The sequence below is a fragment of the Psittacula echo genome, assembly GCF_963264785.1.
Source record: "Psittacula echo genome assembly, chromosome: 2".
In the NCBI taxonomy this organism is placed as follows: Eukaryota; Metazoa; Chordata; class Aves; order Psittaciformes; family Psittacidae; genus Psittacula; species Psittacula echo.
Window position 1 is genome coordinate 64,500,153 of NC_137737.1, and position 15,937 is coordinate 64,516,089.

At 37.2% G+C, this 15,937-nt stretch overlaps 1 protein-coding gene across 2 annotated transcripts in view; it reads right to left on the bottom strand.

Annotated features, from left to right (window-relative positions):
• CDKAL1 (CDKAL1 threonylcarbamoyladenosine tRNA methylthiotransferase) overlaps positions 1 to 15,937 on the bottom strand; it is a gene marked incomplete at its 3' end in the record, with an annotated part of 393,323 nt that overhangs the window by 19,211 nt on the left and 358,175 nt on the right. For both annotated transcript variants that reach the window (XM_080610854.1, XM_080610855.1), the window contains exons 14-15: positions 7,524 to 7,607; positions 5,306 to 5,470 (exon numbers count right to left, since the gene is read on the bottom strand). In XM_080610854.1, the coding sequence (XP_080466980.1) occupies positions 5,306 to 5,470; positions 7,524 to 7,607 (249 nt within the window). The remainder of the gene's footprint in view (positions 1 to 5,305; positions 5,471 to 7,523; positions 7,608 to 15,937) is intronic.

The following is a 15,937-nucleotide window of genomic DNA, read 5'->3' on the forward strand; positions in this document are numbered from 1 at the left end:
GGGAACAGGAGTAATACATTAAATAAAACAGATTAATAAATGCGAAAGCACTAACTACTTGCATGCCTCACACGACTAAGTTGTTTCAGAGAAAAAGGGAGAGAGAGCTACTGAGCCAATAAAAGGTATGTTCCTAAGCATTCAAGAGCACAGAATGCACTAAATAGTGCACCATATTTTCAAGATGTATTACCTGAAATCTAGTTTACATGGAAAATGTTCCTTTTTTTCTTGGCAGTATGTTTATCTTCAATAAAAACTTCCCACATATTTCTCAAATTGCTCCTTGTTGGACATCGTAATACAAAGATCCCTTTGCAAAGTACCTTTCCAAGACAGGTAAAAGGTGTGCTTTATTTTACTTTATCTTTCTTCTTTGGAAATGCCAGCCTTTCATTAGCATATCTCAAACTTTCTATAGTTTCTGTAATTTTATGGAAGATTCCTCTCCTCACACCTCTATGCCATTTTTCATACAAAATTTGCTTCCTCATTCTCTTTTTTTCCCTAAATCTCTGATCTGTAGTTCCTGTTCAGGAACCAACTTTTCTACTGCTTTGAAACTCCAGCATATGTAAAAACTGTGCTTAATAATTACTTCAGTTTTATGCGTATCTTCCACATTTCCTTCCAAGTTCTTGAAGGAAGTTTCCAACACACAGATCTCAATTCTGCTATCATTTCTTTCATTTCTGTTCCAGCAGAATATACTTTCTTCCCCCTTCTCCATTTTATTTTGCCTGCAAGTGAAGCACCCTTTCTACCTGAGATCAGAGAGTTTCCCCCAAGCTATGCTTTGTTGATTGTTTTTTCTGGCAGGCTATAAAGACGTGTTTGATATATGCATCTTTCCTGTTTCCTAACATCAGAAAAAAGGCTGGGCAATGTTTAGAGGTCATCTTTTACTAATGTAACTAGAAAACTCTTGTTGCTAACTGGGAGACCAGGGACATAAAGCTTCCTCTGTAGTAACCCGAATTACAATGCCACAATAACCTACTGCAAAAGAAAAAGAAAAAATGAAGGCAGGATGAAGATTAAACAGGGAACAAGCAGACTGACCAAGCAATTGCTTCCTAACTCAAAATCAGTGGCTCGCTCCTCATTTCCTCAGAAGGTTCTAATCACTTGAACAGCTATTAGCTTAACAGGCCAACTGTGGATATTATCACGGCTTGGGAGCCACAGAGATGTGCCCCAAGATCCCAGACTCACAAAGGAGATACTGCAAATGGGGAATGCCAGCAGGAGCTATTTGCAGGGGATGCATTAGACATGAAGAACGTTATCACATAAACCAATACAAAAAAGATAACAAAGATGTGCCTGTATTTATTTAAAAAGAAAGTCAGTCATAGATGCATTATAGAAATAGGAATTATGAACAAAAAATAATGACTATGTAAATAGCCTTTAATATTTTTCCTTGCCTTAATTTTCCATCTGATTAAAGTTTCCCACCAAAGGCCCTCAGACTTACAGGGCTTTGATTCTGGCGATGTATTACAATTCTGGCAGGTAGCCAGCCTTTTATTTTTATTGCCTGGTCCTTTGGTCTCTTCTTCATGTATTTCTCATCTTGCAATATTTTTTTCCCCCAGTCACAGAGCATATGTAAACAACAGGAATTATTTTTGGATTACAGAACCTACTCTATTTCCGTTTCTAACAAGAGATCATATTCTTGCAGATTCTTTTTTCAGCAATTAGGTTTGGGCAAACATTTTTCTATAAACAGGACATATTTATTAGGTATTATACTTTATGCTGCTGGGAAACTGCCAAGATCCCTAAACATGGCTAAAATGAATAAAAATTAAAATATTTTTATTCAGACCATTAACATGCATTGCTGACTTTTCAAAAATGTTTATTATCCAGTGACAATGTACTCAGTAATGCATGTGTTGCAAACCCACTTCCAGAATCTCAAAGACTAGTTTAACAGAGTGCTTAAGAACATGCAGACATATTAAACTGCTTTACTGAATTTCAAAATGCTGAAGTGACAAGAGCATGATAAAAAAAGATATGCTAGAAATATCCTGAATTAATTCTATCAATATTTGTCTCATCCTTATTTGGCACAGATATACAACATGTGAATATTTTATGGGGTCTGTAAATTGTCCTTTGTGTGATATTTTGCATTCCCTCTTTCCCAGCCCAATCTGCTGATTCCAGTTGGTGACCTGCTTCTTGTATTTCTTTGGATGAATTTGTTGCCCAAATCATGCCATCAAAAGGGTTAAAAAACTAAAAATAAAAAGGCCTACAATTGTTTGTTCAGGCACACCATATTGTTTTTGATGGCCCCTCTGAACTTGTCAGAAAAAATTACTCAGGAGCATGAAGTAGATGAGAAAGAACTCCAGTCCTTTTGAGGTATTCCTCATCACAGCATCTACAGAAGTTTCTTCTTGCTTAGGATGGGTTTGTGGCTTGCTTTGACATCCTCACATTGTGGTGCTCTCAATTTATTTTTTTTTTTCAAGTCATATAATTATTTTCCTCAAAAATTGTACAGTTTTTGAAAGCTTTCACCCTTTCTCTGATCATTCCTCATTACAGAGAAATACAGCTGTGATGCTTTTTGAAACATCTTTCATTGTGTCCTATGCAAGCTAATGAAAACAGTGTTAATGATAGCAAGTGATGCCCAGGATAGAGTACAAAAATAGCATCTTCTTAACTGCTACAGACTGTCTACAACCACATTACAGCTCTGACTCAGCAATCTATTCCTCCTCTTCATAGTACTTGCGCAACATGATGGACTGTAACGTGTGCACTGCAGCCCCTGTAATATACATGGTCATTAGAAAAGAACCAAATGCTTGGTTGAATGGGAATGGACTGAAGCATGTGTTTTACTGCAGTACAGCCCATTACCCCATTCCTTTGATCTATATTACATCTATCTACATTTAAATTCATGTATTTCTCTGAACCAGCCCTCATCATGGACCAGCAAACATAAACAAGTTAAGAGGAAGTCGCATTACTGACCATGTGAGACCAGAGGTCCATTAGAAACTTCATGGGCACTTCAGACAGCTTGCTACATACAGGATGCTGGTCGCTGCTCTAAAACAGCCTCTCCCCAAGGGGTGTCCAACAGAAACATACCTGCTCTTAAAAGAGCCAGCTGGCTACCCATCCTTTCAAGCCTGGGAATGTAAAGCAGACCCTAATTCTTGCTTATTTGTGAGCACAGTGGGAAGCAGAAAGTAAAAGGGCCACATGTGTTTCAATTTTTTGCTTTTATAACCTATGTTAGGTAACATTATACAGTTTGATTACTTAAAAATGTTATCCATTATTTGCACGCTGCCTCTCTGAAAACCTGGTGGAGACACTTGGGAGCTTGTGGAAGATTCAAGATCTTTTGCTACTTTTACAGGAGTATCTGAATACATATGTTCTGAGTTGCCTCCTCCTTCTTTCCCCAACTTGCCATCTGCACACATAACAAGCTATGTAAAGGGTCATATGACATATGTTGCCCTTCTATCTTGCTCATAGTCATCTTAGGCTATAATTACATGTCTAGAGCACACCTACCAGGAAATGCTTCCCAGCAGTCCAATCATACAGAACTACTTAAAGAGCATCTTTCACCCAGCCAAAAACCTACAGTGACTTAAGAAAGTTCCTGACTTGCCACATATGATTTGTCAGGACAACCTTCCCACTAACAACATCAGCTCATGTTCTACAGATTATGCATTGGCCAAGCATGATTAAAAGCTTTCAGCTGTAGTTTCCACGTACAAAAGATGTCCCATTTACTGAAGCATTGAGATTTATTTTTTTCTCCCAGAAAGTAAAAGTTTGTAACATGTCCAGTAGACCAAACACAAATAAGATACTCCCTTGAGGGAGCACTGGCAGCCACAAAAGTCACGAAAAGCAATTTGCCTTATTATTCACTTTCTGTAGCCATTTACTTGGGCATTCCAGGTACTTGTTCTTACCCACACTCAAAGGGCAGGAGCAGGTCTATACATCTTAGTAAGTTCTTATGGCAGTTACCAATATCCTCAATTTTAATAATTTCATCTCTCAGTTTTAACGTACAAAATTTCAGTCAACAGTCTGCTTGCTTGTTCCCATGCTACAAGCTTCTGGCAGCACACACTCAGTTTAATGACAGGCTTGGGTCTGTTCCAGCAGATTATTAAAAAAACCCCCCACATTCTGATGAAAAAATCATCTGTGTTTAAATAGCTACATAGTCCAACCAGCAATTTGAGGGTTTTGTCTGCTTTTTCCCCTCTTATGGACCCTTATCAGGCCATTATACACATGCATACAGACAGTATTCAAACAAGAGTTTAGCAATGTGTTTGTGCTTAAGTTTCATGACCTGCCAAACACATTACAGTAGGTGCATTATTGTTGCTCTGTGTTTCCATAGCCAGGCTTATTCAAGAGACCAAGTAGCTTAGCTGAACACTAGTCACATAAGGTATGCCTTGATTGTTTCTTTTAAATATGACTCCTTTGAACTTTAACAAGGATGCATATATACTTTAATACTTGTCAACAATTTACTGTAATAGCAGCAAGGTGGCTGATAAACTGTCAATTATCCTTCTTCCATGTGCTAAATTATTGCTACATATTTTTGGAGATCCTAACAACAGTGCAGGAGAAAGGACATCAAATGATGCTTAGAAATGTGATACACATTTTCATTTCACACTCCATCAGTTTTTACAACTAGAGCTCCATGAAATGCATGAGAATACTTGGCTAACAGCCATATCTACTGAGGTGTAAAATAAGGATCAGATCTCTTTTTAAGAGAGTTTCATTTTCTTTAAATCAGATGTTGACATTTTTCCAAAATATATTGTAAATATCCCTTACCTCCACTCATCAGTTAATTTTGAATCTCTGAGTCCAATTTTGATCTGTTCTAACAGCATGTAGCCAATGCAGGTTTTTTAGAAACAGCTTTGTAAAGCAAAATAAACCAATTCATCCTTCCGCTAAACTAGAACTAAAATACATTGAATTATATAATCACTGCTGTTAAATCTTTTCAGTTCTACCAAGCTATTGCACCCTGGAACAAGAAACAAGTGTATTATTGCCTTTAGAGTCAGCAAAGTAAAGCTAGGAGTATCAGCAAAAACATCTTTTAAATTCAGATTTCAATCTGTCACTAAAGATTAAAGCTTCATGCATATATAAGAGGGGAACTATAAAATGATAACAGATACATAGCATGGAATCATTATGCTTGAACAGCTGCTGTTTTACTAGTGTATTAAAGCAGAAAATGTCTTTTACTCACCCCTGTTAAACCAGAAACTTCTCCTTTTGCTAACGGTCTAGTGATGGATGCAGTGTAAACTCTGGCATCTGACACTGGCTGCCCCTTCATGAAATGTTTCCCAGCTTCATAAATATTCACTTCTACCATTTTACCCATTAACAAAGGATCCTTTGGTACAAGAACCTTTCAAATAAAGATAAAGACATAGTTACTAAATGCCACAAAGAACATCAGTATCTCCAGCTGCCACTCAGAAAACAGGTACTTCATAAACATCAGAGCAAACCCTAAAACTTTAAAAACGTAGTCACCAGCATACACGATAGCCCCAGACCACACACTTGACCGGTAACATCTCCAGCTTGCGTTCTTCAAGATCTGTGCAGTGTTATGTCAGCTTTTTAAAAAATAAAAATAATGTTTTTGAGTCTGTAAATGCTTTGGGACAGAAATTATGCCCTACTTTCTGTTTGCACAAGGCCTTATTTTGATTGAGCTGACCCTTTTAAGCTGAGACGCATGATTGACAATGAATGCCTGTAAAAATGGATGAGTGTTTCTTTGGTTAGCAACTAGTGCCACCCTTTCCTGAATATGCCATAATATCAGACAGTCCCATGAGAACTTCACAAGAAAGACACAACATAACAGATGTTTCTAAATCGTGTGTGTTACAAAAGAAATATCCCAACATACAGGAGCAACATTTTCTGCTGGAAGAGCAAGTGGCATAAAAAGGCTCTAAAAGGAGAGCCTCCACAAATGTAAGCTCTAGTTCTACCAAGAAATCTGTCAGTGTAGCTCTACTGATGTAGCTTTAATAGCAAACTCTTTTAATATAGATGAGGTCAGTGAAGAGAGAATAGGTCTGATAACCATTTGAGTTAACAGAACGTTATACCAGGTCTCTGAGCTCCAGCTTCCAAACTGTAATACAATATTTAGTGACTCAAGAGTGGTTTTTAATTTACTATCATCAAATTCACTGCTATTAAAGTTAAGTAAATAGCACCAAGTCTTGTACTTACCTGGACAAACAGTAGGATATTATCCTAGTCAAACATGCCACACAAGATTTTAGGGAAAAGGCATACATTTTAAAAATGGAAAGTATGTAGTCTGTAATAAAATTTAAAATTACTCCCTATGTTACCATTTGTATTTCATGTATTTCCAGTCCCAACCAGGAGTGGTAGTAGGTGCTGTACAAATGCCCCATAAAACACCTTCTTTTTCACATACTGCTTTCTCTTTAATTAATGAAACTTTCATAAACCAAGCAATTTCTTTTTAATATCTATATGGAAAACCATGTTCCTCAAATATGACTAATAAGCAAGGAACAGCAATACATAAGGCTTAGACAGTAGCTAGAGATTAAGTACAACAACAAAGAGATTTCAAAAAAAAAAAAAAAAAAGAAAAAAAAGAAAAAGAGGAAACCCAGATATCTAACAGAAGCAGATATTTCAAGAGCAGGAATGTTACTTACTACTAACCAAAACCAAGCAAAAATAAATAAATAAATGCTGTAACGTAACCCGGAGCCAGAAGAAAGCACTATTAGTGACTATTTAAGTACAGCCATCATCAGTAGCCTCTCCAGGTTCAGACAACTGAATAGCTAAAGGTAGCGAGAGCAAACTGTAGAGAGCTTTGTGCAAGAAAATGAAGGAGAAGCCAAAGGCAAAACCAGAATGAAATCATGATGATTCAGAAAAGCTGATTTTACTGATTTTCAGCAAGTCATTTGCTTTTGAGCAAAAATAATGATTTTGTGGAATAGATGCTGTAGTTCCTTCCTAGCTCACAGACAATGTTTCTGTGTGGAAGGAATTCATTATAGAAAAATACATAAAATGAAACACGATATATCAGGCTGAAGTATTAATCCTCACAAAGTTTCTGACCCTTCCTACTGTTTGAATTATTTTATTTTGGATTTATTTTTTCACATTGCATTGCCTGAAAAGATTTTCTGAAATATGCATAGAAATTATCAAGATTCAACTATTCAGAAAACAATGCTTTGGAGACACAGAAATGAAAATGACTGCATATCTCATAAACAAGTCTTGAACTCACATCAAGAAATTGTTTCTGGAAGAATGTTGCCTGCAAAATGTTTCTTATTTATTTATTTTTCTATTTTTGTTTTCACTGTGCCACACTGTGTTGAGATTATCAGAAAGCAAAGATAGAACAGAAAAATGTTACTTTGTTTATTTAACTGTACCTGCTCATAGAAAGGATTGTGAGCAACATAGTAATTGGAATCAAAGGATTCTTCTGTTACCAGAACTCTCTGCCTCTCACCAACCTGGAAAACAAAAGACAGAGAGATGACTCAGAAAACAAAAATAAAGAATTACACTCAGAAGAGAGCTGCAACTACAAACAGTCTTAGCAGAAATAATCCAATCCTCTGAAGAAATTCTGTGTCAGCAAGAAGACAGGGCAGAGAAAGCCGTAGCGGAAACTGTCTAAAAATGACAGGGTTAGAAGTCAGGATTGAGGGCTAGAACTGTGGTACTGTAATGGCTTAACACGAAATTCCAGTTAAATGATATTCCAGAAATATAAACTGATTTTGACTGATTAACACAGTAACAAATAAAAATATGAGATACGCACAGAATCCATGAAAAAAAACCCCAAACACAACAAACAACCCATCAGCACAAAATTCTGCAGTCACAAAAAGGGTAACATCATTGTCTGCCCCATTCCATCTATCCCTGCACCCTCCCAAAGACAAACAAAACTACTAGCAGCACCTGAGAGACACACTGCACAACTTCTAGATGCCATCAAGCTCATCTATTTGCCCTTTTTTTTTTTTTTTAAGCCACACTTGTTCTTTACAATGATAGGGCATCTCTTTATCCCTTCTTGGTGATTTCACTAAGCTGTGCTCATGAGAACACATTGATTTCCATGACAGCAGAGTCAAAACTGCATATTACAAAGACTCAGCAAAGAAGAGTTTTGAACAACTCACAGACACTGCATATTAAAGGCCAAATAAATACTGGGCTAAAAAGCCCAGTGTTTCAGTGATACCTCCAAACTTCCAAATGCACTGAAACAGTTTAAAGGAAGCACCAGTTTTACAATTAGTTAAGTGGGAGACCCAAGACAAATCAGTCACATTTAGGTGCCGAGTAGATACAAAACAAAATCTGACTTCCCCCGAAGTTCAAGATTCCCCACACAACACCTGAATTTATCTATTACTGAGATTTATAATCATGCTTATAACCTAATTTCTGCAAACCTAGGAGGGAGGACATTTAGCTAACATTTTCAGTCTGAGCCCAGTGCTATTTTTTTATTTGACATCTAAATGTGCCCTGGATTATTTCTAAACTATTTGACAAATGCATTCTGCAAATTACAACTGTCCAGCAAGTTAAATTTACCCCATGCTTCTATTGCTGTTTTGAGAATCAAAAAGATTTCACATTTTACTCCAAACTTTTAATATCTGTGAGCAAAGCTGCATTTAAGACTCTTCCCCTTCTGTAAAACATTTCCATGGCATCCTACGGGCAGCTGTTATGCAAAGTTTTAGGACCTCCATCATAAAGGCCATGTGAATGAGCAAGAAGATGTGAGATGATTTGATTCTTTAAGGTACAAGCAGTAAAAGTGAAAGATTGGGATTTTCTCAGTCAATGGCAGAAAAAAAGAACACGAAGAAATAAGAACAGCAATATCACAACTACGTTATAGTGTGTGTGTGTACAAATGCATACTGTACATATGCATATATATACACACAACCACATATATAACTCTCCACTTGCCAAAAAGAAAGACTTCATGGAATATCTCTTGCCTTCCTCTCCACATATCTGGAGCACTCCCAAAATAAACCCTGGAGAGCAGAGGAGGCACTGAGCAGCCAGCTCTCTGTAACCATTTACCACTCCTCTAAACAGTAAGGTGTGTTTTTCTGTCAAGAAAACAGTTAATGCAAATCCCCAAAGGAGTTTTGCAAATACATGTCAAGAAAGCACTGGAGATAATGCCAGTAATAAGATTACAGGGAACATTTCCCCTGAATGGAGAGAAGGACTTTTGTTTGTTTGTTTCTATAATATTTGAGTCCATAGCTTTTAAAATCACAACCCAGTATCTGCTATACCACTACAGGATCAAAGTCTCAGATGTCACACAATATTAAGAAAAAGAGGAGGAGGAAATGTTAGACAGGAAACATGCACCCTCAGGGAAACATGCTACCACTGAAAAGCACCAAGGCCAATCACCAAGTCATGTCCTCGTCTTGTATTCATTATTTATGGATACTATAACTTAGCAAAACCTAATCAAAGTAATACTGGGTCTGTAACTCATTTCACAATTGTCTTGTGGTTCCCTGGTTGTCTCTGGTCATAACACTCTGCCTTCACCATCTCTATGAATCCTGCCTGTGAGGTAGTCTAAGCTACGTGTGTTATCTTCATACTTTCAGATGACAGAATAGCAAGTATGATATGCAAAAAATAATTTAAAAATAAATCAGAGGCAAGAAGAAAGGAACACCTGTGTTTGATCATTTGATATAAACAGTGGTTTCTTCAGGAACACATTGCCAATTTTTTCTTATCTTTGCTTTCGTGAGCAAAACCAGTTCAGGTCTCCATGTCTCAGTGGGCCAGACAGAGCTTCTCTGGGCTCAGAATTTCTCAGGAATGGGAGGAAACCAGGAAGACTGAATTTGTCACACAGCATCAAAACCGTGGCATTAAAACTGAGTACCAGAAATGAAGAGCAGCTAAACATCCTATACCAATTTACAATACATACATGCACATACACACACACAAGACTAAGATGGCAAACTGCACGGAGTACAGGTAAACCCAGTAATTGCTTACATGGTTACTGGATTTGTAGCCTTGGCCAAGGCTGGACTTACAGAGAAAGACAATATTCAGCTATCTGCAGACTCTTTTGCCATAACAACAGAAAAGAAAAATTCCATTTAACGAGTTAGGCCACTGGGTATTCATGATCTACAAGACTAATTGGCTGCATGTATTTGTAAGACAGAAAATGACTATCTATCCTGCATCTAAGTATAATTAAGAATAAATATAAGGACGCAGAATGCAACTTTGGTATTGATATTTCTTCAAGAAGTAGAATATGTCATCATTTCTGGGATTATTCCCCTGGGATCTCTAAGTGCTTAAGTTTCATCTCTCTCAGAAAGAATTTAAATATGCAGAAACCAGACAGGATATCTAACAACAGTCATAATTATAATAAACTTTGATGATTTTTTTCAGGCATGTACCAGCAGAAGTAATTCAGTATCTTATTTTTATTCCTAGCCTTTCATCTGCTTCCACAGGTATGCACTAGTTCCAGCTCTCAGAGAACTACAATTCTGACAAAAGCATCCGGAACTGAAGAAACTCAGCCCTAGCATCTCAGTTTAGAAAGACTCCTATATAACCAGGATTTTTTTTCTTTACAGAGGATAGTATGAAAATAATAATGAATGACAGTAGACAACTTGTCTGGCAACCTCCTCCATCCCAAGGCGGACTAGTCACAAGCACAATTTGTTTTCATCAAAATTAACAAATGCTGCTGGTGCTACCACTTCCTACACTGCAACAGTTACCAGGTACTTTGTAGATCTTGGAATTAGCAATCAAATCACTTACGAACTTTTATTTAACTTTCATTTATCCTATGGGAAATTCTGACATGATAGTTCTATAACACAGTTTTTCCTTTACTGAATACTATAAAAAGCAGTTTTTCCAGCTGGCTGATTTTCTAGAATGAATGAATGGTAAGAAATGTCAAACATCTTTCTTGGCTGCAGTTAAATTGGGTTTATTTTTGAAATCCAAACTGACTGAATCATATAAAACACAAGACTGGATTTTAAATTCTACAGTAGTATGGGTACAAAAGACAGGCCCTGCTTACATGCTTTGACAGAATATTGCTACTTAACCTCAACAATGGTCTGCTGCAATTATATTCAGATAATCCATGCCTCTAATATTTTTTTCTTTTAGTTTATGAAAACTGTAATTGTTCCAGTTTGATTCATTATTTCTTCCAGCCAGAGCACGTGGCACATGATCTTTCTTACTGTTTCCTTACTGTTTTTTTGTTTGAATTTGCTAGGGTTTTTTTTAAGAGTCTCCATTTGGCTAAAAAAAATTAATATTAACAACCACTGTATTTCTAGACTTCTCTGATAGAAGGTGGCACATTGCACATACAGCTGTCCCCACTGACTTAGAGACAATTGCCAAAGTCGCCTTCAGGTTGAGTTCAATTCATAGTGGAAGCGATGAGCACCTCTCCATTTGTGTTGAAGGAGGCTGGCTTGGATTCTGACCCCACTCCCCACACTGTGGAACATACTTAGTACAAGGCTTGGAAGCCATACAAAAAGCTACTTTCCTGTATTTGTTATACACGATATAATTTGTATTTGCTGCCCGTCATAAAGCAGGCAATAAAAAATACACATTGTCATAATTTATGTGTGTATGTTTTAGCAGATTATTCTGGTAAACATGCATATTTTGACCTTTACTAAGTATATCAACATTTAAGCAAAAGTAATTAGAAAGTGTTCTCTCCCTGTTTTTCAGTTGTGGTCTAATTATTTAGAATAAATTTTACTAACTATGCAGATGCTGTGTCCTTCCCTATAAAGCAGAGAACTGCTGGACCTACTTTTTATGAATCACATGAATCCTTCTGTACTTAGAGGATAAATTTCTCAAAAATCATAATTAAGCATTCTCTAAGCCTTAGAGATTGTAGGTGTTTCCTTCTGACAGGCAAGTCTAGGTGTGACACAATCTCCCTGTAAAAAGTACGAAGTTTGTTGAAACTTATGGCACTGTTTCGTTTTGATGGCACCAGAGCACATCTCTTTCCAAACTTGCCTTTGTACTGCTTTTTTCTGCTATTCAGCACTGCTCCTCCAACATTTAGGGTGTATACATACCTCCCTTTCTGAAGGTAGCCCTGGAAACAAAGAATGGACTTGTCTAGGAGTTCTTCTACTGAGTTGTTTGGTTTTTAAATGTTGAGATTGGAAAGCAGTAACATGCGAACAGTTCAGCTCCTGAGCATGACAATTTTAATGCCAGGATAAAAATACTTTTCTAGCATATAGCATAGACAGCTGCCACTTTACTATGGCTTACGCTACAACTACTGTCCAACTCCAGATAGGTAGGTGTCTCCTTTTTATTATGTTATGGTTAGTGCATAACCCTGTACAGAAATGCAGCAACAGAGTGACATTAATATTTAGAGTCCTTTTACATCATACAATCAGAATAATCTTTACAACATGAGTCTGGCCCATTTTACACCTGAGGAAAGAAATAGAGAACCTGACCACCCCAGCGACGCAGAGTAAGGGCAGAATTCACATGCATTTTATACATTTTTAGTTCCTCCTCCCAACCCTCGACAGCGCTGCCTTAGTCCTACAATGTCACTTTTTACCAAGAAAAACAAAATTCTCAATCTCTTACATAGGATCACAGAGCTACGGATGAACTAGAAATAAATTGGTTAAAAGACAGGGGATACTACTGGTCCTACTTATCTGTATCAGACTGTTTTGCACTTAAAGTCTAGTGTGGCTAAATTTTACCATTTCACACTCACTATGAGTCAATGTTTTTTCCTTACTTGTATTGCTCAGGTTTTTAGCAGCCTTGGAAACGGCATTGGGTGGTCGTCTTTGTACGTAGAAAAGTCCTTAGCTCTTAAGCAGAGAACCTCAGAATCCCAAGTGAAAAACAGCCAGTGTTCATGGAAGTGTCTCATTTCACTGCCAATGAATACAGCTGACTGTCAAACCACCATTACTAAGCTGCCCATCTTTAGACAACATTGCACGATTTTTATTTTAAAAGGATTACTAAAATATATGATTTATAGTATTTAAGCAAGCTGCTTTGTTTGTTTTAGGCACACATTCTTCAGACATACTGCTCTTTCCACAGCATTCAAGAATTCAGAATGGACACAGGCAACAGATGCCCACAGGACAAACTCTTTCAACCATTTTCCAGGCTGGCTTGAGGCTGTGTGAGCAGGAAGGAAGGATTAGGTATAAATTAAAGACAGCCAGCTCTAATAGTACACAATCAGCATAACAAAAAAGTGCCTCAAATCTTCAGCAGCAGGCAATACAGCTCATTAAAAGCAAGTGAACACCTTCTCCTTGGTCCCCTTATGAATTTGTTGGCATAGCTACAGGGGAGGGAAAAGGTAGTGAGAGAAGGAGGCAAGAGATGGAAGTAGACTGCTTCTGCTTTCTTGGCCCATTGCTCGCACTTCAGGGTAAACAGATCCCTTCTATTACTGTGCACCTGCATCTGACTGCTTCATTTTGATTTGGTCTCCTGCTGTGAAAATGTAGCTTCTTCCAGCACATACAAACCCTGCCATGCAGCTCAGATGAAAATTATATTCAGAGATGTGAGCAGTGACCTAAAAATGACAACTGGTCCTCAAAATATCTGATTCCTTTTAAATTCTGTAAGTTTTCATTTTGCTTGTCTCTCCTTTTCATTGCCTAGAAAAGAGGTAATAGAAGTAGCACGTTGACAACTCTGTCCTATCATCTTTCTAAATTTTATTGTGTACAATATTATAAAAGGAAAATAGATTTCTGAAATGGAATATAGATATTGCCTCTTAAAGCTGGCTCTCTCATTTAGATCCTTCTGTTGTAAACCTGGGCTTCAGCAATAAAAGGATGAGGTGGCAGAATCTTGTTTTATTCTAGATCCGGCACAATGTCGAAAAGGCACTCTGACTGTTTCTTTGTGCTCTTTGAAACTCTGTTTCCACATGTGCAAAATCCAATTCAGACTGCTACACAGCTCACAGAATAGCGACCACAAAACTGGGGAAGTTGCTATAGCAATATAAAATACTCTATGCAGAACTGGTATATTTGAGACTACCATGTAGCAAAAGCACTCCAGCAACTGCATTAACGTAATACTGGCAAAAGCCTCTCCCCTCTTTTTTTCAGGTGATTTAACAAAACCCATGAAACTGTGACAAACATCTATAGAAAAAGTCTGAATAAAAAGATCAGTTCAAAATAGGAACAAGAAACATCTGAATAGGTAAAGTATGTTTAAGGTCTTCCTCTCATAGACAGAACAGTTCACAAGCAAAACAGAAAACTAGACAGTCTGCCCTTAAGGAAACTTGACATTTAGCATATAAGTATAGGAAAAGATCCTATTAATGCTGATCTTCTAGAATGGAAGATGGGAGTTTGGAGAAATCTTTTAAAAATATTAGCAACTTCCAGACAGTTTGGCAATCACATGAATTCTGGTGGCATGAATAAACAACTGTCTGTGCTCTCTTTTTTTTTTATGGTTGGGGTTTTTTTTTAACAAGCTATGCCTGTGGAGAAGTGAGGCTACCAAGCTTAAAAATATGATGGTCTTTGTTAGGAAAGGCTATCTTTTAGCTTCTTCTGTGAAATTATTTAGAATTATTTAAGATTGGCTGTTTTTGTTGGAAGCAATTCCTTAAGATACGCGGCATACTTCCAAGTGATTTAAGCACAATATGAAGTGGTAGTTGCTAAGGCAACAATATGCAATTCCTGTTTCAGTGATGTCTTTTAACAGCTGCATGAGCCCAGACAAGTATCAGTTATGTGAGAATTTATAAATCATCTCAGCAAATACCCCACCAAATAACTTCTCCAGAAATTACTTTAGGAACTTGCAATGCCAATCTGTTTTCTCAGAATAGAGTCTTGTCTACACCTTGGAAAGAAAACCCCTCTCCAGTGGCTCTGCCAGAAGGGTGCTGATGTAGCACAGGCCGATGTAATACTGTGTTTAGCACAGATTCGCCATCACCAGCTGTTGGAGAGAATTGCCAGTAACAATAAAAGGCCCTAACGTAAGCGTGACTTTAGTAAATCACAGGCAGAACTGCACGTTGCTTCCTCACAGACAGGAGAAAAAAGGAAAAAGCTTGGAGTAGATCAAAATACTGGATGCAAGAACACAGATCACAAAGTGAAGATAGCACTGATACAAATCATGTCTTCCCTGACATGATACTGGAATGCCCGCGGTAAGACTGGGTGCTCTTAGAATGTATCTAAAGCCTGGTATTTTTTTAATCAAATACACCAAAAAGACTGCTCCAGAAAGTTAGGCTTCTCTTCAAAATAGCAATATAATTTTTCTGCTCAACCTACAGCTGAAGCCAATGTTCTCTATTAATCTCATCTGAGAATAAAGGAGAAGCAGATGCAATAAAATAGAAAAAACAAAGGTCCAAAATGATCCCATATGCAAACCCAACCCAACTCTTCCCCAAAATCCACTAAAAGTTTTATCAGCACATTTAACAACACACAAAATATGTAACATAACATTGCTGCAATTTAACTAAGAATACGAAATAGTGGTGCTAACTGAAACAGTTAAAAAAAAAAGGGTGTAAATATGTATCAGATTTCTTTTCAAAAGAATAATAAAACTCCTTTTGCATACATGAATCATAGGCTTCTGAAAAAAGCATGTGAACATCATTAAAGCTGATAATGTTAATGAGGATACGACAACGATATTATTTTCTTTTATTTTGAAGGTA